Source organism: Aphelocoma coerulescens, chromosome 1A (assembly GCF_041296385.1).
Source record: "Aphelocoma coerulescens isolate FSJ_1873_10779 chromosome 1A, UR_Acoe_1.0, whole genome shotgun sequence".
In the NCBI taxonomy this organism is placed as follows: domain Eukaryota; kingdom Metazoa; phylum Chordata; class Aves; order Passeriformes; family Corvidae; genus Aphelocoma; species Aphelocoma coerulescens.
Genome location: NC_091014.1, coordinates 2253203 through 2281048, shown reverse-complemented (window position 1 = coordinate 2281048; position 27846 = coordinate 2253203). Strand labels below are relative to the sequence as shown.

The following is a 27846-nucleotide window of genomic DNA, read 5'->3' as shown; positions in this document are numbered from 1 at the left end:
AAAAACGAGCTCAGATTTCATGATTTGCTTTACCCTGACGTCATCCAGCAGGACAGCTGTCCTCAGGAAATGCTGCTGCCACCTCCCACTCGCCTCATTGCTTTGCAGCTCTTTTTTTCTTTCACGGGCAGAATCTGCAGGGATCACTCGTTTCCTTTCTGTTGGTTTTCTGAATCAAAGAGGAAATAAAACTCCAAATGACTTCTTGAATTCAGACTTAAGTAGGCCAGAGCCTTGTGAGTCAAGGTTTCAAAGAAGCCAAAACAGAGCCTTGCCAGGAAGCGGGTGCCCACCACGGTGACATCACGGGCTTGCCTTGTCACCACCCAAAAAAGTCATGAGGCACCAAAGAGGGACAGAGAAACTCCGCTCAGAAATGGGCTCTGACCTCCAGAGGCTCCAGTTCCCCTCCCCGGCAAAGTTAACAGAATTATGGATTGTGGAAAAGACCTTTAGGATGATCCAGTCCAAACATGGGGATCAATGAGGACAAAATCCCTTCGAATTCTTTGCTTTTCTAAGCACTGAAAAAGGAAACGTGGAATTCTACGTTTCCTCACCACAAGTAATTCCCAACACTAAAATACTTGGATTTCATCGGGACAGTGACTGAATGATCCCACTGGAGGCGGAAATTTGGATGTTCTGACTGTGGATCTGCTCCAGAACCTCAGAGACCTCCTCACATCTCTTAGGTCAAGGCACAGGGCTGTTGATTTTCCCCCTTCAAAGGGCATCTGGGAACATATTTCTGTCTCAGCAAGAATTCCAGGTTTTTACCTGCCAGCAGGAGCTAGAAAAATCCATGGATCTGGCAAATTGGAGACACACTGCTGGGAAAATTTTTGCCATAAATGGTGCCCTGCCCCAAAAAAAGCCATTTTTTCTTCCCCCCACCTTCATTTTTCACCAGGCAGCAGCACTTTGCACTTTCCATTGCTGCTGTAGCAAATTCTTAGGATGGGTGAAACATCCGTGAGGGCACGTTCCTGACTTATTTGGGTAATAAGTGACTCATAAATGAGTTGTCCCATCGTTGTTCCTTCTCCTTTTTTAGCTCGTTTGCCAACCTTTCCTGCAAAGCTCAGCAGAGCTAAACCAGATCCTGGGCACTGAGCACTGAGATGCCCAAATCCCGGCAAGGATCGGGAAGCAGCTTCTCCATAAATTTATTACGGATGCAGCACCGTGGATCTCGTTGCCAAAAGCACCTGGAATCTCAAGTGGAATCCCCTCCAAGACTCACTGCTCAGCCAAACACAACCTTTGCCCCAGTGTTCGGCACGAGGTGTTCCTACAGCCTCTTGTGCAAGAGGTTGGGCAAGTCCAGATCTCCCTGTTCCCTGCTCCAAAGCCGATTGCAACATTCGCCATTTGATGCATTTTTGGTGTTTCTGCCCAGCCTGGTGAACCCTAAAAATGATCATCTGCTCCTACTGTTCTGTGTAGGATTCACGGATACTGGGATGAGGCAACTCAGAACCATCAAAAGGGACTTTCATGATCCCCTCAGTCCCTTCCTTTGGCTCGACCCTCATGGCCTTCCCCCAGATTTCTTTATCCATTCTGGCCCCTTCCCTCCTCTCCTCACCCCATTTCTGTGGCACTCACCCTCATTCCCTCAGTCTTCTCCTGCTCTGAGCCCATCCCTCACCTCATTGCCTTCCCCAGAGCTCTGTTTTGGATCTTTCCTCATTCCCTCACTCCCTCACATCATTCCTTAAACCCCTTCCTTCACCTCAGTCCTTCCCCCTCAGTGCATTCCCTCAGTCCCCCCAAAACCCCTTCCCTGATCCCCTCAGCTGCTTCCTTTGGCTCTTCCCTCAGCCCCTCCCCTCAGGGCTTTTCCTCATCATTTTTATCTGTTCTGGCCCAGTGCTTTTCCTCAGCTCCTCATTTTGGATCTTCCCTCAGTTCTTCTCCCCTCATTTCTTCTTTTCCGCATCCCTCACATCATTCCCTGAGTCTCTTCCCTCCCCTCAGTGCCTTCCCTCAATCCCCCCCAAAGCCCCTCCCTGATCCCCTCAGCCCCTTCCCTCAGGGCCTTTCCCCAGATTTCTTTATCCATTCTGGCCCCTTCCCTCATCTCCTCACCCCATTTCTGTGGCACTCACCCTCATTCCCTCAGTCTTCTCCTGCTCTGAGCCCATCCCTCACCTCAGGGCCTTCCCCAGAGCTCTGTTTTGGATCTTTCCTCATTCCCTCACTCCCTCACATCATTCCTTAAACCCCTTCCTTCACCTCAGTCCTTCCCCCTCAGTGGATTTCCTCAGCTCCTCATTTTGGATCTTCCCTCAGTTCCTTTCCCCTCATTCCTTCTTTTCCTCACCCCTCACATCATTGTCTGAGTCCCTTCCCTCACCTCAGTCCTTCCCCCTCAGTGCCGTCCCTCAGTTCCCCCAAAACCCCTTCCCTGATCCCCTCAGCCCCTTCCCTCAGGGCCTCTCCCCATCTTTTTTCATCCATTCTGGCCCCTTCCCTCATCTCCTCACCCCATTTTTGTGTCCCTCACTCCCTCAGTCTCTTCCTGTTCCAAGCCCATCCCTCACCTCAGTGCCTTCCCCAGAGCTTTGTTGGATCTTTCCTCATTCCCTCACCCCCTCATATCATTCCTTAAACTCCTTCCTTCACCTCAGTCCTTCCCCCTCAGTCCCCCTAAAACCCCTTCCCTGATCCCCTCAGCTGCTTCCTTTGGCTCTTCCCTCAGCCCCTCCCCTCAGGGCTTTTCCTCATCATTTTTATCTGTTCTGGCCCAGTGCTTTTCCTCAGCTCCTCATTTTGGATCTTCCCTCAGTTCTTCTCCCCTCATTTCTTCTTTTCCGCATCCCTCACATCATTCCCTGAGTCTCTTCCCTCCCCTCAGTGCCTTCCCTCAATCCCCCCCAAAGCCCCTCCCTGATCCCCTCAGCCCCTTCCCTCAGGGCCTTTCCCCAGATTTCTTTATCCATTCTGGCCCCTTCCCTCCTCTCCTCACCCCATTTCTGTGGCACTCACCCTCATTCCCTCAGTCTTCTCCTGCTCTGAGCCCGTCCCTCACCTCAGGGCCTTCCCCAGAGCTCTGTTTTGGATCTTTCCTCATTCCCTCACATCATTCCTTAAACCCCTTCCTTCACTCAGTCCTTCCCCCTCAGTGAATTTCCTCAGCTCCTCATTTTGGATCTTCCCTCAGTTCCTTTCCCCTCATTCCTTCTTTTCCTCACCCCTCACATCATTGTCTGAGTCCCTTCCCTCACCTCAGTCCTTCCCCCTCAGTGCCGTCCCTCAGTTCCCCCAAAACCCCTTCCCTGATCCCCTCAGCCCCTTCCCTCAGGGCCTCTCCCCATCTTTTTTCATCCATTCTGGCCCCTTCCCTCATCTCCTCACCCCATTTTTGTGTCCCTCACTCCCTCAGTCTCTTCCTGTTCCAAGCCCATCCCTCACCTCAGGGCCTTCCCCAGAGCTCTGTTTTGGATCTTTCCTCATTCCCTCACCCCCTCATATCATTCCTTAAACCCCTTCCTTCACCTCAGTCCTTCCCCCTCAGTGTATTTCCTCAGCTCCTCATTTTGGATCTTTCCTCAGTTCCTTTCCCCTCATTCCTTCTTTTCCTCACCCCCTCATGTCATTCCCTGACTCCCTTCCCTCATCTCAGTCCTTCCCCCTCAGTGCCGTCCCTCAGTCCCCCCAAAAACCCCTTCCCTGACCTCCTCAGCCGCTTTCTTTGGCTCTTCCTTCAGCCCCTTCCCCCAGGGCCTTTCCCCATCATTTTTTATCTGTTCTGGCCCAGTATTTTTCCTTAGCTCCTCATTTTGCACCTTCCCTCAGTCCCTTTCCCCTCGTTCCTTCTCTCACCCCTCAGGATCATTCCCCGAGTCCCTTCCCTCACCTCAGTCCTTCCCCCTCAGTGCCTTCCCTCAATCTCCACAAAGCCCCTTCCCTGACCCCCTCAGCCCCTTCCCTCAGGGCCTTCCCCCAGATTTCTTTATCCATTCTGGCCCCTTCCCTCATCTCCTCACCCCATTTCTGTGGCACTCACCTCAGAGCTTCCCTTCAACCCTCAGCCCCATCCCTGCTCCCCATACCCCTTTGTCCCCCATGGACATGGGTTGGGATACCCCCACAGTCCCTCACGGGGTGGCTCCAGGCCACGTACCCACAGGGAAATGGATGTTTAAGCACAAAAAGAAGATAGATAATCCAGTTTTTCTGTAGCACCTGGAATCTGCCCAGATCAGCCCGGCAAGGAGACGGTTTGTCCTTGAGGAGTTGTGGGAAGAGCTGAAGTCAGGTACGGCAGGGCTGAGGGGATCAGGGAAAGGATTGAGGAGGAAGGACTGAGGTGAGGGAAGGGGCTCTGGCCATTATGGGAACTGTGAGGGGATAAGGAAAGGAATTTTGGGACTGAGGGAAGGCCCAAACCAAGGAGCTGAGGGAAAATACTGAGGGGGAAGAACTGAGGTGAGGGAATGGCCTCAAGGAATGATGTGAGGGATGAAAGGAATGAGGAAATGGGCTTGTGGGACTGAGGGAAGACCAAAACAAGGGTAAGTTGGTCAGGGAGGGAATTGGGGGAGATTGAGGGGTGATCCAGAAGAGGGAAAACGCTGAAAGGGAAGAACTGAGGTCAGAAAGGGTCTCTCGCCATGATGTGAGGGGATGAGGGAAGGGGCAGCGGGAACAAGTCAGGCATGGAAGGGCTGAGGTGATCGAGGAGGAGGTCGAGGCAGGACTGGGGCAAGATCCACACCAAGAGCAAACACTGATGGCCGAGCCAGGAGTTCACAATGAGGGAGCAGTCTGAGGGACCGCACGGAAGAGGAAAAGCCGGGCACGGGCAGCCAGGACCGGTGACCGCGGGAAGAGGAAAAGCCGGCCATGACCAAGCACGGCCGGTGACCGCGGGAAGAGGAAAACCCGCGGGCGGCCCCTCGCTCTCTTTCCGGTTCAGTTTTCACTTTCTGTTTTTTTCCCCGCCGCTCCCGCCCCTCGTCCCCTCCTTCCCTCTCCCCTCCCCCGCCCGCCCCGTCCTTCCACTTCCTGAGGCCGGCGGATGGCGGCGGCCGCCCCGCACCGCCTCATGCCGCCGGCCCGGTAGCGGGGCCGCGCCGGGGGCCGGGCGGGGCGGCCATGAGGGCGGCCTGAGGGACGGCCCCGAGCGAGCCCCGGCCATGGGCGAGCGGCGGCGCCGGGAGAGCAGCGAGCCGGGCACGGGTGAGCGGGGCCGGGGGAGAGGGCGGGCGGCTCCATCGCGCCCTTCGCTGGGAGTCGGGAGGTGGTTACCGGCTCCATCCCGCTCTTCCTTGGGAGGGGGGAAGGCGACCGGCTTCATCCAGCCCTTTCTTGGGAGGAGGGGGTTATCGGCTGCATCCCGCCTTTCCTTGGGAGAGGGGAAGGCGACCGGCTCCATCCAGTCCTTCTCTGGGAGGGGGGGATTACTGGCTCCATCTCGCTCTTCCCTGGGAGAAGGGAAGGCGACCGGCTCCATCCCGCCCTTCCTTAAGGAGAAGAGGGTTCCCGGCTCCATCCCGCCCTGCCCTGGGAGATGTGGGGGGGGTGGTTTACTGTCCCCATCCCCCCCTTCCCTGGGAAGCAGAGGGTTACTGCTCCCTCCCACCTTTCCCTGGGGAGACGACGATTTACCGGCTTCATCCCGCCCTTCCATGGGGAGCAGAGCGTTTACCGGCTTCATCCCGCCCTTTCCTGGGGAGCAAAGGGTTCCCGGCTCCATCCCGCCCTTCCCTGGGGAAGGAGAGGAGAGGCCACGCCGCCTTTGCCCCTCTCCTGTGCCCATTGCTCCCAGGGGGAGGTCGATGAGGCCTCGACCGCGAGCTCCTGGAAGCTTGGGACACGTAGGAACCAGCTGGTTTTGAAATTTTCTGGCTCACCAGGGACACGTTGGCTTTTCCAAGCTCCCGCACGCGCCGGTGCCTGATCCCAAGGCCTGAGCAGCTGGGAAAATCCACGGTGCTGTTTGGACACACCTTGGGGAGCCGTGCTGGGTGATGTAGGTGCCCTTCAGGAGTGGGATTTGGGAATACAAGCAGCGTTGGATCAGTGCTGATCCGTTCCTGGAGGGGCTGGAGGCCCCTTTGCTCCCCACTTGGAGCAGCTGCACGGCTGAAGTTTGGCCTTATAAGGGGAGAAAAATACGTTTCTGCTCTGGTCTTGCACAATTCTAATCCCAGATTGTCCTCAGGTTATCCCATAAAGATTTGGGTTGGGGCAGAGCTTGCCCAGCTCTAGGTCTGCACTCTTTGAGGGGAGATAATCTGGGCTAGATGAAACAAGCAGGAGGTTGGATGGCACAAAAATAGTTGTAAAATATGGTCCTTGCTCCATGGGAACAAAGTTAATTTTGATAAAAAATATACCAGAAAGCCTGTGATGATCCAGAATGATCCACAATGATCCATGGTTTGGTGTTCATCATGGATGTAGGAGGTGCTGGGTGAAGCTCTGTTTTTTTGGGATGCTCAAAGTCAGGACATAAAGCTCATGGATTTACCCCAAGTCTTTGATAAAAATGGATATTTCTTAGTGCAGCTCCACACTCGTTTTGGTGTTCATAAGTGACAGGTACTGAAAAGGCTCTGCTGTGGTTGAATCTGGAAATCACTGGTCTGCTCTAGGAGTTTTTTATGTGAGTTCTGTTGTTAAGGAAATGTCTGATTTCACAGAAATTGTTGTTTTCCAGCCAAAAAATCGTTGTCAGAGAATTTCAGAAACTCTTTTCTTCCCTGATAAGAATCGTAAGAACTTGTCTTGGACCAGAGGCTGTTACGTGGCTCTGAAACTGGTTTTATGTTCTAATTTGGTTTATTTATTTTTAGTGTACCTCTTAAACCTGCATTTTTTGGCAGCAGCAGAGCCAGCTTGAATATTCCCCGTTCCCAGATCTTCACCCCCAATACTCCCTAGAATCCACACCCCACCTTGGAGCTGTGTTGGCACAACTCTTGCGAACCCATGCAAGAATTGCTGAACCTACCTGGATTAAAAATAACCTCTTTGCCTTTATTTTCTGCTGCACTTTGCTAATTTTCTTCCTTACAGCCCCAGGCTGTCCCAGGAGGGGAGGAGGAGGAGTTTTGGGATGAGGATTTGTCTAGCCACCACCTTTCTGGGGGATCCAAATGAAATGGGACGATTTTATTACATAAAATATCTGTTGGTCACTCTGGCACTTCCCAAAGTGACCAATTCCTTGTTCTTAGTTTGAATCCCTTAGAGACCAGAAAGTGAAATGTTGATTTTTTGGGGGACCAATTCTACTTTTGCCTAATCTGGGAGGGTTTTTTTTTTTTTGATGGCGAGCCCCCACTAATTCTGAGGAAATGTTTGGATTTAGAGTGCTTTGGTTGTTTTTATTGGGGATTTGAAGGGTGTGATTTCCACAGCTGAAGGGTTCCTAGGGAATGTTTGTGGGGGCAGGGGTTTGTTTGGGTTTTTTCCCCTTTTCCCAAAGGGAATCACTCTGCCTCAGGGAGCTTGTTCCTAACACTGGTGCTCTCCCAAGGCTGCCTCTCTCAGGTCATTGCAGCTCCGTGGAAAATCACTGAATTGGGCGATTTTGCAAACAAAATGTTGCTTTTTTGTTGTCCAAGTGCCAAAATTCCTGTGCTGATGGCTTGGGAAGAGTCAGGTGTCACAGTGAACCCACAGCACGGGCTAGGCCTGGGTGGGGTGACAGAATTGGGGTTTTGGGGATAAAAACTGCAGAGATAAAAGGCAGCCAGTGCTGCTCTTTATGAATTAATGAGGGAAACGTGTCAAAACCACATTCTCAGCTTTGTGAGCAGCTGAAAGAAGCAGGAGGGAGCCCATAAAATCCAAGAAATGGCACTTGGAAGGATTTTAGATGGAGGATTCCTACCCTGAGGAGATTTTTCAGCAGCTTCAGAGTGGGGCAGCTTTGTCCAGCCAGGGATGGGGACCTGTCCTTTTCCAGAGGGAAAATTCCAACTTCTTATCCAGCCTGAACCTCCCAAGGTGCAACTTGAGGTTTTCTCCCTTCATTTTTCCATCTGCTGGTGCCAGAAAAGAGGCTCCATCATCTCTGTGACTCTGGATCTTTCCAGCTTTTCCCTCCTGGGATTAAACATTCCCTTTGCAATTCCTTTGCCGGAGCCACCTCCGGGTGGGAATTTGGGGTAGAGATTGAAACACTCTGAGTTTTGCTGCAATTTTTGATGACACAAAGAGGTGGGGCTTTTTTTAGCATAATGCAGGAACATAACCTTCCCTTCCCGTGAGGAAACTGATAATATTCCCTGCCCATCCAATGGGATGCCTTTGGATATTGCTGGGAGATCAAATCCGACTTGGCAGAGCTCGAGTGCAGCTCTTTGGAGGTTGCAGAGCAGTTGCTGTCCTGAAAAGATGCCAGAAGTTCCCTGCATCACCTAAAAACCATCCGAATAAATCCCCTCAGGCCCTGGAGAGCATCCTGCAGCCTCCACATCCTCATTCCCGGGTTCTTTGATCCCAAAGGGAATTTAAAATCCAGTCCAGCACCTGGGTTTGCTCAGCAGCAGCCAGCTGAGCTCACTGAGGTGTTTTAGATACAGCGAAAGAAATGCTCCCACCCCAAACCAGGATGTAATTCCCAGGTTGAAGGCCAAGGAGGATTAATTTAGGAGCATGGAGCTGCATCCTGCAAACTCATGGAACCTCCATTTGTGGCTTCCAGAGGAAAAGGTGGAATCTTTACAGTTTTGGGTTATTTTCTATTCCTCATCTGCAGCATCCTGGGGCAAAACCTCCAGGAACCACACGGGTGCTTCCATCAGCCCAGTTTATTCCAGAGGTTTTGTTGAGGGAGGATGAGCCTGCTCTGATGCCAATCCATCCCATTCCCAACATGGAAAATCCCACCGGTTTTGGGGCAGGGTTAGGTCGGATCCGTTATCCCGTGGTTCAGCCACCAACAAATCCAGGGTTAAAATGATTCTCCGTGTCCTGGGCTGGGAAAAACAGGAAGGAAAAGCTGGGAAAGTGGAATCCCGGAGTTGTTGATGTTGGAAAAACCCTCAAAGATCCAATCCCACCATTCCCAGCTCTGCCAAGGCCACCGCTGATCCGTGTCCCCAGGTGCCACATCCGGCTTTTAAATCTGCCCTGGGCAACCCCTTCCAATGCTTTTGAGGGAGAGATTTTTCCTATTATCCAGTTCTTCCTAAAACCTCCTGTTACAAGAGGTGTTCCCTGTAGAACACCCAGCAAACAGCTCCCAGGAGGGGGATCAGTTGGAGAAGGAAAAGTCTCTGGATCTCAGTTGGACAAGAAAAAATCCAGGATCAGCCAGGGGGAAACTTTTTTCTGGGAGATCTCCTACAGGGAAAAAGGGAAATCAGGATGGGAGGTTGTAAAAAAGTAGAGAGGAAGTGGATTTCAGAAGGATTTGGGAAGATGATCCTAAGGAACCTCTGGAGGAACATGAATTTTTTTGGGATACTCAAATCAGGACATAAAGCTCCCGGATTTACCCCAAATACGTGGTGGTGCCTGAGCCGATCCTGCTGCTCATATCCAGAATTCCAGCTCATTCTAACTCTGGGATCAAGCCAGGAAAATCTGGTTGGAGAGGGGAAGGGCTGAGCAAACTTCCTTGGAACTTGCAGAGTGGTGAGGCCATCCAGAGGTCACAGGGAAAGGGATGAGCCAAAGGAAAATCCCGGGTTTGGGAAGTCCATGGCCTCGGCTACCCCTCCTGACAGGAGGCCTGAACTGGGGAGTGGAACTCCCAGGAGATGGCTGATCCATGGATATCTGCTCATGGAGCACATTCCCTCGGGCTGGATTTAGCAGGCCGGGATATCTGCAGGAGGAGAGGTCAAAGGAGCCGCTTAAAATCTGGGACAGGAGGAGCAAGAAGCAGATCAGCAGAATTCCAAGGAATACAAACCCTTGGAGGATGATTTCTGCACAGCAGGAGGGAAAGCTGAGCCTTCCCTGGATTGGGAACAGATGTTGGGAGCTGCAGAGGTGCCGGGATTGAATTCCATGCTGAAAGGGTGGGAATTCACCAGGACAAGCTGTGAATTCCCAAGGATGTCAGGGCAGGGATAATCCCCATCTCCAGCCATCAGCCCCATGCCATCCATGCTGTCTGATCCCATTCCCTGAGTTCTCCACATGGATCCAGTGCCATTCCCAAGTTTCTCATTCCCTGAGCTCTCCACATGGATCCAATGCCATTCCCAGGTTTCTCATTCCCTGAGTTCTCCACATGGATCCAGTGCCATTCCCAGGTTTCTCATTCCCTGAGTTTTCCACATGGATCCAGTGCCATTCCCAGGTTTCTCATTCCCTGAGCTCTCCACCTGGATCCAGTGCCATTCCCAGGTTTCTCATTCCCTGAGCTCTCCACATGGATCCAGTGCCATTCCCAGGTTTCTCATTCCCTGAGCTCTCCACATGGATCCAGTGCCATTCCCAGGTTTCTCATTCCCTGAGTTCTCCACACGGATCCAGTGCCATTCCCAGGTTTCTCATTCCCTGAGTTCTCCACACGGATCCAGTGCCATTCCCAGGTTTCTCCCAGGGGAACGGGCACTTTCACTTTTCCTTCTGGCTCGGGCACTTTCACTTTCACCTCTCCGCGGCTGCGCAGAGCCAGTCAAGGACCTTCTGCTCCTGCCCTGGGATGTGCCAGGATTTGGGATTTCTTTGGGGAATGAGGTTTTCCTTAGGATCAAGACACATCCCACCTCAGTCTGAGAGGGAAGTGCGGGGTGCAGCTGCCTGGGCTGGCTGCCCAGGGATTGTTTTCCCTCATTAATTTTTTTTTTTTTTTTCCCCTCTTTCTGGACTTTCATTTTTCAGCTGCACGGAGGAAAAAAAAATATTGGAGTGATCAGCTGCAAAATCCCCGGATTTTTTGGGGGGGGTGTATTTCCAAGAGATATCCAGGGTTTTTTTGTTTTGTTTTGTTTTGTTTTTTCTAACTTTTATTCCTGAAAATATCTGATGCTTCCCAGAAAAGGTTGTGTTGTGCTCCAGGAAAAGGAAAAAAAAAAACAACAAAAAAGAAGTTTGTGTTTGGTCCTTTGAGCTGAGCCAGGACTTAATTCCATGATTTCCATGGAGAAATCTGAGCTCTGGCTGCTTCCGGGGAACACAGGAAGAGAAACGAAAGAGAAATGAGCAAAATGAACTTTTCCTCTCCTCGTTAGGCACAAAGAGATGATGCTGAAAAACAGCTGGAAAATCTCTTTATTTCCCATTTCCTGCTCTTAATCTGCTTCTTTTCCCTAATCCCTGTAATTCCAGAGGCACCACCTGAAAGTGGGAAGCGTAAAAAGTGAATTAAAGAGGGCACAAAAGACCCAGAAAAGGTTTAAACCAGGCAGAAGTTCTTTAAAGACTTTCCTTTGTGCGCTCCAAATTTCCATCCTCACCAGCCGTTTTTTTCTTGGATCATTTTCGGATCCCTCCGTGTTTTTGCCTTGTCTGGAATTGTCTTTTCCTTTCCTTTTCCCTGCTAAACCTCCAAGTGCAGCCTGGCTTAAAGAGTGAGTTTCATACACCCAGTTTTAGCTTCTTTTCCCTGTTCCTTAAATGAGATCCTTTTATTTATCCTGGAATAATTTGAGAGGAATAATGAGGGACACAGGGAATGGATTTTCCTTTCCTCATCCTTTTTCTTTCCTCATCCTTTCCTTTCCTTTCCTCATCCTTTCCTTTCCTCATCCTTTCCTTTCCTCATCCTTTCCTTTCCTCATCCTTTCCTTTCCTCATCCTTTCCTTTCCTCATCCTTTCCTTTCCTCATCCTTTCCTTTCCTTTCCTTTCCTTTCCTTTCCTTTCCTTTCCTTTCCTTTCCTTTCCTTTCCTTTCCTTTCCTTTCCTTTCCTTTCCTTTCCTTTCCTTTCCTTTCCTTTCCTTTCCTTTCCTTTCCTTTCCTTTCCTTTCCTTTCCTTTCCTTTCCTTTCCTTTCCTTTCCTTTCCTTTCCTTTCCTTTCCTTTCCTTTCCTTTCCTTTCCTTTCCTTTCCTTTCCTTTCCTTTCCTTTCCTTTCCTTTCCTTTCCTTTCCTTTCCTTTCCTTTCCTTTCCTTTCCTTTCCTTTCCTTTCCTTTCCTTCTGAGGGGAGGAAAAGACAAAAATTTGTTAAAACTCACCCTTAAAAGTAGGACTCAAACCCCCAGTTTGGGATCTGGAATCTCGTGAATAAACTCCATTGATCACTATAAATTTATAAATTTAGGATTTCTTTTGCTTCTGGCAGTTGCCACAGATTCGTTTTTTCCTTTCTGTTGGAAAGGGAAAACCCTGGGATCGACAAGGAGCTCGGATCCCTCTTGCCAAAAGGGCATTTCAACTTCCAAAAATTCAGGATTTGGATGGCAGCGAGCCTCACTCTTGCACCACCTGATTGTGAGGCCTTGCAGTAGGGTGGCAATTCCCAAGGGGAATATTTCCAGCTGCTTTTCCCTTTCTCCCTGCAGGTTTTCCTGCCGAGTCAGAGGAGCCCAGTTCCCTCTTGCAGAGGGCGGTGGCCGTGCTGCAGAGCTCCTACTTGGACTCCACCTCCCAGGATGGTTTCCAGTACAGCCAGGCGATCCTGGTGGAAAATGATCTTTTCCTGAGTGAGGTAAGGGTGCTGGTTGGTGCCAGCAGCTCGGGAAAAGGGATTTTTTTGGGAGCTGCACATCTCTGGAGTCGCTGATTTTTTAACGGTTCGGTGCTTCCTTTGCCTCACAGAGCCCCTTTTGTAATTCCCAGCTCCGGGAACCTTTCAATCCGATCCCAATCAGGAATAAAAAATCCTTTCAGGCAGTGGTGCTCAACATTCCCAGAGCAGCCTTTGGAATTGGGTGAATTCCCCTTATCAGGAGAGCTTCCCTGGGCTGGATTTCTGCTGCGTGACCTCAAGGCAGATTTTTGGGATTTCTCTGCCTTCACCCATGCAGGCGCCACTTTAACCCTTTTTTTTTTTTTTTCCCAGCTCTCTGGATCTCTTTTAAAATCCCTTCATCCCCACATTCCCACTTTTATTGGCATGGAAAACAGGCTGTGTTCTCTGGGAATGGAAATCACCGCTCTGGTTGTCATGGATTAAATCGGACCTAAAAAATTTTGGGATCACAGAATGGTTTGGGTTGGAAGGGACCTTAAAAAACATCCAACTCCAGCCCTATTCCATGGCCAGGGACACTTCCCACTATCCCAGGGTGCTCCAACCTGGCCTGGAAAACTCCCAGGGATGGAGCAGCCCCAGCTTCTCTGGGAATTCTGTTCCAGCCCCTCCCCACCCTCCCAGGCAGGAATTCCTTCTCGAGATCCCTGTGTCAGTTTAAATCCATTCCTTGTGTCCTGTCCCTCCATCCCTTGTCCCGAGTCCCTCTCCAGCCTTCTTGCAGCAGCCTGGAGAAGAGTTAAAATCCTTCCTAAATCTGGGATAATCCCGAATCAAGTCATTCCTTGATTTGCCTGCGAGTTCAAAAACCAAAAGAAGCAAAAGCAGTGATAAGGTTGTTCTTTCCTTATCCCCGAACCTTTCAGAAACCCCATCCTTCTCCAACATTTTACTAAGCCCTGAAACTTGGAATCAGCTCCAGCTCCCTTTGCTCTCCCAACGTTTTTCCTGAGGGCGCAGGAGCTGATCCAGCATCTCCCTGGCCCTGCTGGAGATGTTTGGGCTGCTCAGTCCCGGCCCTGCATCCCTGCAGAGCCACCAGAACGAAACTCGGGGTGTTTTTTGCAGCTCAAGGCTTTTGCCCGAGCCAAGGAAGCTGCTGGATACAGCCAGGAGGAGCTCCAGGAGACCTTTGCGTTCCTGCTGTTCGATAAGGAGGAGGAGGTAACTGGGAATCGTTCTTCAGCTCAGCTTTGGGGCCAGATCCCTGGTTTTCCATCCCATCGAAGCTCAGGAGATCTGCTGGTTGAGTTAGCGGAGTTATTCCTGTTCAAAATCCCTCTGGGAGCAGCTCCTGGGAGGTTTTTAGGGATGGACGTGGTCGTGTTGAGATTTGCAGAGAAAAAGGAGTTGCCCCTTTGTCCTGGTGGATTTTTTGTGGAATTATTTGGGTTGGGCATTAAAATCCATCTGATTCCATCCCTGCTGTGACCTCCCACTATCCCAGCGTGCTCCAAGCTTACCTTGGACACTTCCAGGGATCCAGGGGCAGCCACAGCTTCTCTGGGAATTCCATCCCAACCCCTCCCCACCCTCCCAGCCAGGAATTCCTTCCCAAAATCCCACCTAACCCCGGTGGGGAAAGCTCTTGGAAAAGAAAAGCACTTTTGTGACAGGAGAAAGGTGGGTTTGGGGCCAATTCCTTGGATTTTGGTAGCTGGGCAAGGACAGATCTGCCATGAAATAATTCCTGCTCACTTTCCACAAGGATGCTTTGGCTTTTGTGAAAATCAGGGAATTCTTCAGGGAATTCTCCAGGGAATTCACTTCTTCCACGATGTAATGATGCCTTTGAGGATAAGAGCGGCCCAAATTGGGCTGAAATCTCTTAAATCCCAACCAAAGCATCCCCTTTTCCTATGGATATTGCATTTAGTTTTCCTTACACCTCCCAATTCTTTGGGGGGGGGATCCTAAGGATTGATAATTTCCTGACACCACATTCCAGGCTTTTTCCAGCCGCTGTGGGATAGATTTTGGTCTCTGGGGAAGGAAAGGTGCCAAGAGCAGCTGTTTGTGTTCTCTCCAAGGCGAGGGAGGTGTGCCAGAGCGGCCTCCGAGTCAACAGCAGCTCCATTTCCACTCTGGGCGACCCAGCCAAAGGTAAAACCCCTAAAATTCCCAGCTGGAAAACCAGCATTCCTATCCCAGGAATAGCAACTCCATGGAAAGCCGAGGCAAAAGGCCAAAGCTCCTGGTACCACTCGGATTTTGCTGCAGAGATCCCTGGAAAATCCTCGTTTTTCCTGCTCCTTCCAGCAGGTGGGGATGGGATCTTCCCGAGGGAATGGCACCGATCCTTCACCTCGCCATTCCAGGTTTTCCTCTCACTGGTAACAGCCTCAGGCAGCCCCACACTGATTGCTGGGAATGTTGCTGGGGATATTCCTGATTTCTGGGGATATTCCTGATTTCTGAGAATGTTTCTGGGAATATTCCTGATTGCCTGGGAATGTTTCTGGGAATATTTCTGATTTTCTGGGTATGTTTCTGATTTCCTGGGAATGTTTCTGGGACTGTTTCTGATTCTCTGGGAATATTTCTGATTTTCTGGGAATATCTCTGATTCCTGGGAATGTTTCTGGGAATATTCCTGATTTTCTGGGAATATTTCTTATTGCCTGGGAAAGTTTCTGGGAATGTTCCTGATTTCCTGGGAATGTTTCTGGGAATATTCCTGATTTCTGGGAATATTTCTGATTTCTGAGAATGTTTCTGGGAATATCTGATTCCTGGGAATGTTGCTGGGGATATTCCTGATTTCTGGGAATATTTCTGAATTCTGAGAATGTTTCTGGGAATATCTCTGATTCCTGGGAATGTTGCTGGGGATATTCCTGATTTCTGGGAATATTTCTGAATTCTGAGAATGTTTCTGGGAATATTCCTGATTTCCTGGGAATGTTTCTGGGAATATTTCTGATTTCTGGGAATATTTCTGATTTCTGAGAATGTTTCTGGGAATATTCCTGATTTCTGGGAATATTCCTGATTTCTGAGAATGTTTCTGGGAATATTCCTGATTTCTGGGAATATTCCTGATTTCTGAGAATGTTTCTGGGAATATTTCTGATTTCTGGGAATATTTCTGATTTCTGAGAATGTTTCTGGGAATATTCCTGATTTCTGGGAATATTCCTGATTTCCTGGGAATGTTTCTGGGAATATTTCTGATTTCTGGGAATATTTCTAATTTCTGAGAATGTTTCTGGGAATATTCCTGATTTCTGGGAATATTTCTGATTTCTGAGAATGTTTCTGGGAATATCTCTGATTCCTGGGAATGTTGCTGGGGATATTCCTGATTTCTGGGAATATTTCTGAATTCTGAGAATGTTTCTGGGAATATTCCTGATTTCCTGGGAATGTTTCTGGGAATATTTCTGATTTCTGGGAATATTTCTGATTTCTGAGAATGTTTCTGGGAATATTCCTGATTTCTGGGAATATTCCTGATTTCTGAGAATGTTTCTGGGAATATTCCTGATTTCCTGGGAATGTTTCTGGGAATATTCCTGATTTCTGGGAATATTTCTGAATTCTGAGAATGTTTCTGGGAATATTCCTGATTTCTGGGAATGTTTCTGATTTCTGAGAATGTTTCTGGGAATATCTCTGATTCCTGGGAATGTTTCTGGGAATATTCCTGATTTTCTGGGAATGTTTCTGGGGATATTTCTGATTTCTGGGAATATTTCTGATTTCTGAGAATGTTTCTGGGAATATTCCTGATTTCCTGGGAATATTTCTGATTTCTGAGAATGTTTCTGGGAATATTCCTGATTTCCTGGGAATGTTTCTGGGAATATTCCTGATTTCTGGGAATGTTTCTGATTTCTGGGAATGTTTCTGGGGATATTTCTGATTTCTGGGAATATTTCTGATTTCTGAGAATGTTTCTGGGAATATTCCTGATTTTCTGGGAATATTTCTGATTGCCTGGGAAAGTTTCTGGGAATGTTCCTGATTTCCTGGGAATGTTTCTGGGAATATTTCTGATTTCTGGGAATATTCCTGATTTCTGGGAATATTCCTGATTTCTGGGAATGTTTCTGATTTCTGGGAATGTTTCTGGGAATATTTCTGATTTCTGGGAATATTCCTGATTTCTGGGAATATTCCTGATTTCTGGGAATATTTCTGATTTCTGGGAATATTTCTGATTTCTGAGAATGTTTCTGGGAATATTCCTGATTTCTGGGAATATTCCTGATTTCTGAGAATGTTTCTGGGAATATTCCTGGTTTCTGGGGATATTCCTGATTTCTGGGAATATTTCTGAATTCTGAGAATGTTTCTGGGAATATTCCTGATTTCCTGGGAATGTTTCTGGGAATATTCCTGATTTCTGGGAATATTTCTGATTTCTGGGAATGTTTCTGGGGATATTCCTGATTTCTGGGAATATTTCTGAATTCTGAGAATGTTTCTGGGAATATTCCTGATTTCCTGGGAATGTTTCTGATTTCTGAGAATGTTTCTGGGAATATCTCTGATTCCTGGGAATGTTTCTGGGAATATTCCTGATTTCTGGGAATGTTTCTGATTTCTGGGAATGTTTCTGGGAATATTTCTGATTTCTGGGAATATCTCTGATTCCTGGGAATGTTTCTGGGAATATTCCTGATTCCTGGGAATATTTCTGATTTCTGAGAATGTTTCTGGGAATATTCCTGATTTCCTGGGAATGTTTCTGATTGCCTGGGAATGTTTCTGGGAATATTCCTGATTTCCTGGGAATGTTTCTGGGAATATTCCTGATTTCTGGGAATATTTCTGATTTCTGAGAATGTTTCTGGGAATATTCGTGATTTCCTGGGAATGTTTCTGGGGATATTTCTGATTTCTGGGAATATTTCTGATTCCTGGGAATGTTTCTGGGAATATTCCTGATTTTCTGGGAATATTTCTGGGAATATTTCTGATTTCTGGGAACATTTCTGATTTCTGGAATGTTTCTGGGAATATTTCTGATTTCTGGGAATATTTCTGATTTCTGGAATATTTCTAGGAATATTCTGATTTCTGGGAATGTTTCTGATTTCTGGGAAGATTTCTGGGAATATTCCTGATTTCCTGGGAATATTCCTGATGGAGCAAGCTGAAGATTTTGCTGTCTCTTTGCATCCCATTCCCTCTTTCCCCCGTGCACTTCCCTCCAAACAAACCAGGAGCGAAGAGCCAAAAAAAACCCCGAAAACCAGGAAAGAGTCAGAATTCCACCCTTTCTACTGCCAAGAATTCCCATTTCCATCTGGAGACTCCTCTTTTCCGGGTTTTTTTTGGGAATACCTGCATGGGGTGACAGGTACTTGACCTTCTGCTGTGCTGCTCTGTTTTCCCAGGGGTTTACATTTCCAAGCACGCGGATTGCCTCCATCCCAGGCCCTGGCACCACGGGAAATCAGGATACATTGTCATCTGCAAGCTGATCAAGGTAACACCTTTGGTGCCCTTGGCTGTGCTGGGTAGGAAATCAGACTTCAAAAAGTCACTTTTTCCATGGAATTTCAGGAATTTTGGGGGATTTTAGGGAGTTTTCCCCCTTTCCTGCTGATTTCTGCTCTCTGGAGCTGGTTCCAAATCCATTCTGCTCCCATTTATTCACCTGAGATTGGAGATTCCTCTTTGAGGGAGTCTTTGGGTGCCCTTGGCTGTGCTGGGTGTGAAATCAGACTCCATGGAATCACTTTTTCCATGGAATTTCAGGAATTTTGAGGGATTTTAGGGAGTTTTTCCCCCTTTCCTGCTGATTTCTGCTCTCTGGAGCTGGTTCCAAAACCCCACTGCTGAGACTGGAGATTCCTCTTTGAGGGAGCCTTTGGTGCCCTTGGCTGTGCTGGGTAGGAAATCAGACTTCAAAAAGTCACTTTTTCCATGGAATTTCAGGAATTTTGGGGGATTTTAGGGAGTTTTCCCCCTTTCCTGCTGATTTCTGCTCTCTGGAGCTGGTTCCAAATCCATTCTGCTCCCATTTATTCACCTGAGATTGGAGATTCCTCTTTGAGGGAGTCTTTGGGTGCCCTTGGCTGTGCTGGGTGTGAAATCAGACTCCATGGAGTCACTTTTTCCATGGATTCTCAGGAATTTTTTGGGATTTTAGGGATTTTTTCCCCCTTTCCTGCTGATTTCTGCTTTCTGGAGCTGGTTCCAAATCCCCACAGCTGAGACTGGAGATTCCTCTTTGAAGGAGCCTTTGGGTGCCCTTGGCTGTGCTGGGTGTGAAATCAGACTCCATGGAGTCACTTTTTCCATGGATTCTGAGGAATTTTGGGGGATTTTAGGGATTTTTTCCCCCTTTCCTGCTGATTTCTGCTCTCTGGAGCTGGTTCCAAATCCCCTCTCCTGAGACTGGAGATTCCTCTTTGAAGGAGCCTTTGGTGCCCTTGGCTGTGCTGGGTGTGAAATCAGACTCCATGGAGTCACTTTTTCCATGGAATTTCAGGAATTTTGGGGGATTTTAGGGATTTTTTTTCCCCCCTTTCCTGCTGATTTCTGCTCTCTGGAGCTGGTTCCAAATCCATTCTGCTCCCGTTTATTCACCTGAGATTGGAGATTCCTCTTTGAGGGAGTCTTTGGGTGCCCTTGGCTGTGCTGGGTGTGAAATCAGACTCCATGGAGTCACTTTTTCCATGGATTCTCAGGAATTTTTGGGGATTTTAGGGATTTTTTCCCCCTTTCCTGCTGATTTCTGCTCTCTGGAGCTGGTTCCAAATCCCCACAGCTGAGACTGGAGATTCCTCTTTGAAGGAGCCTTTGGTGCCCTTGGCTGTGCTGGGTGTGAAATCAGACTCCATGGAGTCACTTTTTCCATACATTCTCAGGAATTTTTGGGATTTTAGGGATTTTTTTCCCCCTTTCCTGCTGATTTCTGCTCTCTGGAGCTGGTTCCAAATCTGCACTCCTGAGGCTGGAGATTCCTCTTTGAAGGAGCCTTTGGTGCCCTTGGCTGTGCTGGGTGTGAAATCAGACTCCATGGAGTCACTTTTTCCATGGATTCTCAGGAATTCTTTGGGATTTTAGGGATTTTTTTTCCCCCCTTTCCTGCTGATTTCTGCTCTCTGGAGCTGGTTCCAAATCCATTCTGCTCCCATTTATTCACCTGAGATTGGAGATTCCTCTTTGAAGGAGCCTTTGGTGCCCTTGGCTGTGCTGGGTGTGAAATCAGACTCCATGGAGTCACTTTTTCCATGGATTCTGAGGAATTTTGGGGGATTTTAGGGATTTTTCCCCCCTTTCCTGCTGATTTCTGCTCTCTGGAGCTGGTTCCAAAACCCCACTGCTGAGACTGGAGATTCCTCTTTGAAGGAGCCTTTGGTGCCCTTGGCTGTGCTGGGTGTGAAATCAGACTTCAAAATGTCACTTTTTCCATGGATTCTCAGGAATTTTTTGGGATTTTAGGGATTTTTTCCCCCTTTCCTGCTGATTTCTGCTTTCTGGAGCTGGTTCCAAATCTGCACTCCTGAGGCTGGAGATTCCTCTTTGAAGGAGCCTTTGGTGCCCTTGGCTGTGCTGGGTGGGAAATCAGACTTCAAAATGTCACTTTTTCCATGGAATTTCAGGAATTTTGGGGGATTTTAGGGATTTTTTCCCCCTTTCCTGCTGATTTCTGCTTTCTGGAGCTGGTTCCAAATCCCCACAGCTGAGACTGGAGATTCCTCTTTGAAGGAGCCTTTGGTGCCCTTGGCTGTGCTGGGTGTGAAATCAGACTCCATGGAGTCACTTTTTCCATGGATTCTCAGGAATTTTGGGGGATTTTAGGGATTTTTCCCCCCTTTCCTGCTGATTTCTGCTCTCTGGAGCTGGTTCCAAAACCCCACTGCTGAGACTGGAGATTCCTCTTTGAAGGAGCCTTTGGTGCCCTTGGCTGTGCTGGGTGTGAAATCAGACTCCATGGAATCACTTATTCCATGGATTCTGAGGAATTTTTGGGAATTTTAGGGAATTTTCCCCCCTTTCCTGCTGATTTCTGCTCTCTGGAGCTGGTTCCAAATCCATTCTGCTCCCATTTATTCACCTGAGATAGGAGATTCCTCTTCGAAAGAGCCTTTGGGTGCCCTTGGCTGTGCTGGGTGTGAAATCAGACTCCATGGAGTCACTTTTTCCATGGATTCTGAGGAATTTTGGGGGATTTTAGGGATTTTTTCCCCCTTTCCTGCTGATTTCTGCTCTCTGGAGCTGGTTCCAAAACCCCACTCCTGAGACTGGAGATTCCTCTCCCCTCCCAAACCTGGCTGAATTTTTAGGACACCCCAACCACAAACCCCCTCCCTGCGATGAACACAAAGCTTCCAGCACCCACAGCTTTGGGAAGAAGGAGGATTTCTTCCTGCTAAAAAACACCTTTCTGGGAATAACCCCATGGATTTCTGGAATTTTCCGGCGCAGGGGAAGGTCCGAGCCATCGCTGAGAATTCCGCCGCCGCCTCCACCTGCCCCTCCCCAGGCTACGACTGCCACGTCTCCAAGCACGGCCCCACCAAGAGCAGCCCCTGCCAGGCCTTCGAGCAGAGCCAGGTACCTGGGGCAGGCCTGGGAGTGGCGAGCACCCGTGGCTCCCTCATTCCTGCCTCAGCATTCCGGGGCTTTTCCTTGTTTCCCAGTACTACGTGTACGAGGTGAGCGGCGGCAGCGCGGCCGAGCGGCCCAGGCAGGTGTGTCCCTACATCTTCCTGGCCTGCCAGTACAGGGAGCCCGAGGCCATGCCCGTGCTGGCCATACAGAACCTGTAAGCATCCCAAACCTCTTTCTCATCCCCAAATTACCCCTTTTGTTGCCTGCTTTTCCCATCTCTAAATAGCCTTTTGTTGTTGTTTTTATTTATCTCCTCTTCTCCAGAGCCGAGCGGAACCACAAAGGTGAGAGCCGCTGGGTTTTGGGGTTGGGTTTAGCGATGGATTTTTCTCTCTTTGCTCTCCTCTCCTGCTTTCCTTCCCCCCTGAGCTGTTATCCCTTTTCCCTGTAGCCCTGTACTGCCCGTGGAGGGGCCAGCTCTCCGTCCGGGGCCAGCTGCTGTGCACCATCGCCCTGAGGACACCCTACGGCTCCACAATCCCAGCCCAGCTGTAAGTTTGCCCTTCCTGTGCGATTTTTTGGGTGTCTCTGTGTCGGTTTTGTCTCTCCTGCCCCCCGTCCCTTTGCTGCTGGAATGTTGGAGCAAGCAGGGAGGTGGTGTTGGGTCCCAGCTGGCTGAGGATTTAAATCCTGGAATGGTTTAGGTTGGCAGGGACTGTTAAAATAATTTTGTTCTGACATCTTCCACTAAACCAGGGTGCTCCAAACCTAGCTTAAACATTCCCAGGATCTGTGATTTGAGGATTTTCAGGATTTGAGGATCCTGGTTGCAGACAGCATCCTCAAATTACCCAAGCTGCAGCTTTTCCAGAGCTCCTTTTTCTGGTTCCACAGAACTCCCAGCTCTCCTTAATCCTGAAATCCTCTGGTCCCCACAGGCCTCCCAGCCTGGACATCGACCACATCATGGGATTGTCTGACTTGGAGGAAAAACTGCCAGCCAGCTGCATTTGGGAAAAAAATCCTGGAATGGTTTAGGTTGGAAGGGACCTTTAAAATCATTTCGTTCTGACACCTTCCACTAAACCGGGGTGCTCCAAACCTGGCTTTAAACACCTCCAGGATTTGTGATTTGAGGATTTTCAGGATTTGAGGATCCTGGTTGCAGACATCATCCCTAAATTATCCAGAGCTGCTTTCCCTGATTCCACAGAACTCCCAGCTCTCCTTAATCCTGAAATCCTTTGTTCTGTATCCTCACAGGCCTCCCAGCCTGGACATCAACCACGTCATGGGATTGTCTGACCTGAGGAAAAAGCTTCCAGCAGCTGCATTTGGGAAGAAAAATTACACTGGGAACGAAGGTGGGTGCGGAATATTCCAGTGGGATGAGTGACTCATTGGGATTGCCACCAGGAGTCCCATCAGCTCCATGTGGGATTGCAGGTGATGAAATGCAAAGGAAACAGGGGGAAAAACCCCCGGGGATCTTTTCCTGGCCACATTCCATGGGCTCTCCTGGCATGAGGAGCCCATTCCTGGGATAGGACAAGGTGGGAGATGCTGTTTGAGAGGGGAGAGGAATCCTGAGGAAGTCTTTTAAAATCCCAGTTCTTCCACTCATTTCACCCCCATCCTTCTGGGACAGCAGCACCCGTTGGTTCAAAACTTGTGGAAAAAGCACCATTCCAACACCAAATCCTTCCTTTTGTCCCCAGTCTGCTTTCAGGGTGTTTACTCCAGTCTCTACGAGGTGGAAATATCCAATAAAGATCAACAGAAAATGGATCAGCTGGTGGAAAACCTAAAGGAAAAGGACTTGGTAAGTGTTTTTCTGGGAGAAAAGTGGTTTTTAAGTGGAATTTTTGGTGACATTATCCACAGCTGATGCAAGATGGGATTCATTTCCCTGCTCTCTGTGCTATTTTCCTGCTTTATTTCCCTCAAGCATTTATTCTCTCCATTTATCACCTGAAAATGAACCCCCACGAGCTGGGAATTATTTCTGGAATATTTTCCTTGGGATATATTTTTACTTTATATTTTTTTTCCAGCACATTTATGCCTTTTTATTCCCACTGTGATTATCCTGGCACCTCATATCTCCAGGATAAAACCACATCCAATTTTTTGCTGGCATTTGGGATTTGGCTTTGCTGTTCCTGCTTCTCTCTCCCGTTTGGTGCCTCCTGTAAATCCAGGGCTGTAAATCCAGGGCTGGGCACATCCTCCCCTCGCTCTGAGCTGCCTGGAAGTGCAGCTTCCCACATGGAATGTGCCCCAGGAAGTGTTTGTGGATCCCTGAAGGAAAAGCACTTGGATTCCCTGAATTGTTGATTCATGAGTTGGTAAAAAGGAGGATTTAGCAAAGATCTCTCCTTGCTGAGCTCACTGGAGGGGTTGGGGATTAAATCCATCAGGAGCATCCTTTCTCCATGGAATTGCTCCCAGGGCTGGAGCTCCTCTGCTCTGGAGGAAAGGCTGGGAGAGCTGGGAATGTTCCCCTGGAGAAGGGAAGGCTCCAGGGAGAGCTGAGAGCCCCTTGCAGGGCCTAAAGGGGCTCCAGGAGAGCTGCAGAGGGACTGGGGCCAAGGGCTGGAGGGCCAGGAGCCAGGGAATGGCTTCCCAGTGCCAGAGGGCAGGGCTGGATGGGAGATTGGGAATTGGGAATTGCTGGCTGGGAGGGTGGGGAGGGGCTGGGATGGAATTCCCAGAGCAGCTGTGGCTGCCCCTGGATCCCTGGCAGTGCCCAAGGCCAGGCTGGACATTGGGGCTTGGAGCAGCCTGGGACAGTGAGAGGTGTCCCTGCCCATGGAATGGGATGATCCTTAGGGTCCCTTCCCACCCAAACCATTCCATGATTCCATGGCATACCGACCTGGATGAATCCATATCCCTCATTCCAGCGAGTCCCAGCCCCTTTGGGATGTGCTCCTTCCCTCCCCTTGCTCTGCTGTTGAGCTCCGTGGCTGAATCCACTTTGGCAGCAGCTCCTGAAAGTGGGAAGGCAAAATTCCCTGGATTTCCTTTCCCTTTCCATGCTTCAGGGCCTGGAATTAAATGAAAGTGTGGCTTTGGCTCCTCTGGGTGCTTGACTTCCCTCCTCATCTCCCTGAAAATCACCCTGGCACTGAGAATTCCCAGCTCTTCCACTGAGCTGGATCTATCCAGCAGAACTGCTGCCTCTTATCCCTTCTCCTCTCCAAATTCCAAAGGAGGAGCTCCCGTCCTGAATCCCGAATATTACACCGGGATTGGGCAGCATTTCTGAAGTTGTTGTGTTTTCCTGGAGGAACGAGGCTGTGGGCATGGATCCTGTTGTGTCTGAATGCATGGAATGGGATCAGTGAGCTTCCACTGGAAGCCTGAGGGTTGTTCAATTGCTGGAAGATCCCTGAAAAGATGGAAGAAGGAGATCCAAGTGTGGAGAAGGAGAAGGAATCCAAGCTGAGCTCAACACCCAAGCACAAGGAGAAGCTGATAAGAGCCCTTATCTCTTTATCCACAAGCTCCTCCAGCTCTGGCACAGAATTCCAGCCCTTTCTTGCACTCAGCCCATTTTTTTTCCCACAAATTCATTGATGTCGATGCTGCCAAAATCCAGCTGAGCTTCAGCCAGGCTGTGGCTGGAATGTTGTGTTTTCCAGCTGCTGGGAATAACTTCCCATTGGGCTGCAATTCCGGCCAGGGCTGGATTATGAACCTTTGTTAATTACAGCCAGCTTGACTAAGCTTAGTTTTATTTTAAGGAACAGCTGGGAGGAATTTGAGGCCTGGAAAGGAATGCTCCAGATCCCAAATCCCGAGTTGGATGGGAGGAGCCGTGAATGCTCCTGATCCCAAATCCTGAGTGGGATGGGAGGAGCCGTGAACGCTCCTGATCCCAAATCCCGGCGGGATGGGAGGAGCCGTGAACGCTCCTGATCCCAAATCCTGAGTGGGATGGGAGGAGCTGTGAAAGCTCCTGATCCCAAATCCTGAGTGGGATGGGAGGAGCTGTGAAAGCTCCTGATCCCAAATCCTGAGTGGGATGGGAGGAGCTGTGAAAGCTCCTGATCCCAAATCCCGGGTGGGATGGGAGGAGCCGTGAACGCTCCTGATCCCAAATCCTGAGTGGGATGGGAGGAGCTGTGAAAGCTCCTGATCCCAAATCCTGAGTGGGATGGGAGGAGCTGTGAAAGCTCTTGATCCCAAATCCTGAGTGGGATGGGAGGAGCCGTGAACGCTCCTGATCCCAAATCCTGAGTGGGATGGGAGGAGCCGTGAACGCTCCTGATCCCAAATCCTGAGTGGGATGGGAGGAGCTGTGAAAGCTCCTGATCCCAAATCCTGAGTGGGATGGGAGGAGCTGTGAAAGCTCTTGATCCCAAATCCTGAGTGGGATGGGAGGAGTTGTGAAAGCTCCTGATCCCAAATCCTGAGTGGGATGGGAGGAGCCGTGAACGCTCCTGATCCCAAATCCTGAGTGGGATGGGAGGAGCCGTGAACGCTCCTGATCCCAGATCCTGAGTGGGATGGGAGGAGCCGTGAACGCTCCTGATCCCAGATCCTGAGTGGGATGGGAGGAGCTGTGAACGCTCCTGATCCCAAATCCCGGGTGGGATGGGAGGAGCTGTGAAAGCTCCTGATCCCAAATCCTGAGTGGGATGGGAGGAGCTGTGAAAGCTCCTGATCCCAAATCCCGGGTGGGATGGGAGGAGCCGTGAACGCTCCTGATCCCAAATCCTGAGTGGGATGGGAGGAGCTGTGAAAGCTCCTGATCCCAAATCCTGAGTGGGATGGGAGGAGCCGTGAATGCTCCTGATCCCAAATCCCGGGCGGGACAGGAGGAGCCGTGTCCCGCTCCCTGTGGAAGGAGCTGGTGGTGGCCCAGCTCCCGGGGGGTGGCCCAGCTCCCCGTGCCCGGCTCGGTGCCAGCCGTGCCAGGCAGGAGCGGAGCTCTGACCTCTGTGTTTGTTGCAGGCCATCATCAAGTACCTGCGGGAGCAGGGGGTGCTCATCCTGCTCACGGCCTCAGCCTTGGCACGGGACCACGGTAACGGGGCTGGGCTGGGCTGGGCTGGGCTGGGCTTTAGCTCCTGCTGGGTTTGGCACGGGGCACTGGAGCTAAGGCTGGCTCCTTAACCTAAAGTTGGTTCCTTAAACTAAAGCTAGTTCCTTAAACGTGGTTCCTTAAACTAAACCTGGTTCCTTAAATTAAACGTGGTTCCTTAAACTGAACCTGGTGTCTTAAATAAAACTGGGTTCCTTAAACTGAACCTGGTTCCTTAAACTGAACCTGGTGTCTTAAATAAAACTGGGTTCCTTAAACTGAACCTGGTTCCTTAAACTGAACCTGGTGTCTTAAATAAAACTGGATTCCTTAAACTGAACCTGGTTTCTTAAACTACACCTGATTCCTTAAACTAAACCTGGTTCCTTAAGCTAAACCTGGCTTCTTGAACTAAACCTGGTTTCTTAACCAAATCCCGGTTTCTTAAGCTAAACCTGGTTTCTAAAACTAAACCTGGTTCCTTAAACTAAACCTGCTTTCTTTACCAAGACCTGTTCTTTTTAACTAAACCTGGTTTCTTAAACTAAGCCTGGCTTCTTAAACCAAGCCTGGGTTCCTTTGCAGGGCTGGAGCCCAAGGAGCCTGTCAGCCTCCTGGCCCTGTTCCTGTTCACCTCGCCGCGGGCCCTGGGCCCCACAGGTAGGAGCTTCCCTCTGCTGCCCTCAGATTCCGTTTTGGGGTGAAATCCTCGCTGAAAGGTCAAATCTCTCTCAAAACCCGGCTTTTCCTGCTCGGAGCCAGCCCAGAGTGATGAAAGAGGAGAGGAAATCTCCGTTTCTGTTGCCTTTTGAGCTGATTTAAACCCGGCTCTGCGCTTTGCTGGCTCCCTGCACGTGATGGGAGTGACCAAAAATCACTTCCCAAGCCCTTTCCAGCAGCTGCTGGAGCTGTCTGGGTGAGCTCCGGGAGCCGGGATCCTGCCCAGCCTGGCTCCCATCCCGACAGACACGTGGCACTTTGCTGGACACGGCTCCAAAGAGGGGGAAAAAATCAGGGAATTGTTCTCTGCCGAGATAACGAGCGAGAGGTCACGGCCTGGGGAAGGTGAGGAGAGCTGGGAAGAGGTGGGGAAAGGGCTCTGCTCCTGAAAAAGGGTTTGGAGTTCTCTGTGGGATGCACAAGTTGCGGATGTGGAGCTGTGGCGGCTGCTCTGGGCCGTGTGAGGGGAGGGAGGGAGTGGGGCTGGGCAGAGCTTTGCTGCCCTCAGGGTGAGCCAGAGCTCTGGGAGCTGGGAAGGGAATCCCAGCATTCCCAAATGTGCTGCTCTTCCTGCAGGACAAACACACGGAACGGAAAAAAATGTGGAGAGAGGCTTTTTACGAGGGGGTGGAGTGACAGGAGACAGGGAATGGCTTCAGAGTGACAGGGAGCAGGCTTAGGTGGGATATTGGGAAGGAATTCCTGGCTGGGAGGGTGGGGAGGGGCTGGAATGGAATTCCCAGAGAAGCTGTGGCTGCCCCTGGATCCCTGGAAGTGTCCAAGGCTGGGTTGGATGGAGCTTGGAGCAGCCTGGGACAGTGGAAGGTGTCCCTGCCCAAGGAGTTGCAACTGGATGGGCTTTGAGGTCCTTTTCCAGCCTGAACTATTCCATGATTTTATGAAATAAGAGAAAAAATAAGGAGAAACTTCCAGCTGGGTTTTTGTGGGATCATCCCAAGGATGAG

The 27846-nt window shown here is 49.8% G+C and overlaps 1 protein-coding gene across 3 annotated transcripts in view; it reads left to right on the top strand.

Annotated features, from left to right (window-relative positions):
• Positions 1-5028: 5028 nt before the first annotated feature.
• The window catches only part of TASOR2 (transcription activation suppressor family member 2), a 39254-nt gene continuing 16436 nt past the window's right edge, over positions 5029-27846 (top strand). For all 3 annotated transcript variants that reach the window (XM_069033954.1, XM_069033946.1, XM_069033962.1), the window contains exons 1-13: positions 5029-5190; positions 12425-12570; positions 13684-13779; positions 14646-14718; positions 17961-18052; positions 21004-21132; positions 21219-21343; positions 21454-21473; positions 21581-21680; positions 22393-22493; positions 22848-22951; positions 26092-26164; positions 26747-26821. In XM_069033954.1, coding sequence (XP_068890055.1) covers positions 5148-5190; positions 12425-12570; positions 13684-13779; positions 14646-14718; positions 17961-18052; positions 21004-21132; positions 21219-21343; positions 21454-21473; positions 21581-21680; positions 22393-22493; positions 22848-22951; positions 26092-26164; positions 26747-26821 — 1177 coding nt within the window. In that variant the 5' untranslated portion in view covers positions 5029-5147. The remainder of the gene's footprint in view (positions 5191-12424; positions 12571-13683; positions 13780-14645; positions 14719-17960; positions 18053-21003; positions 21133-21218; positions 21344-21453; positions 21474-21580; positions 21681-22392; positions 22494-22847; positions 22952-26091; positions 26165-26746; positions 26822-27846) is intronic.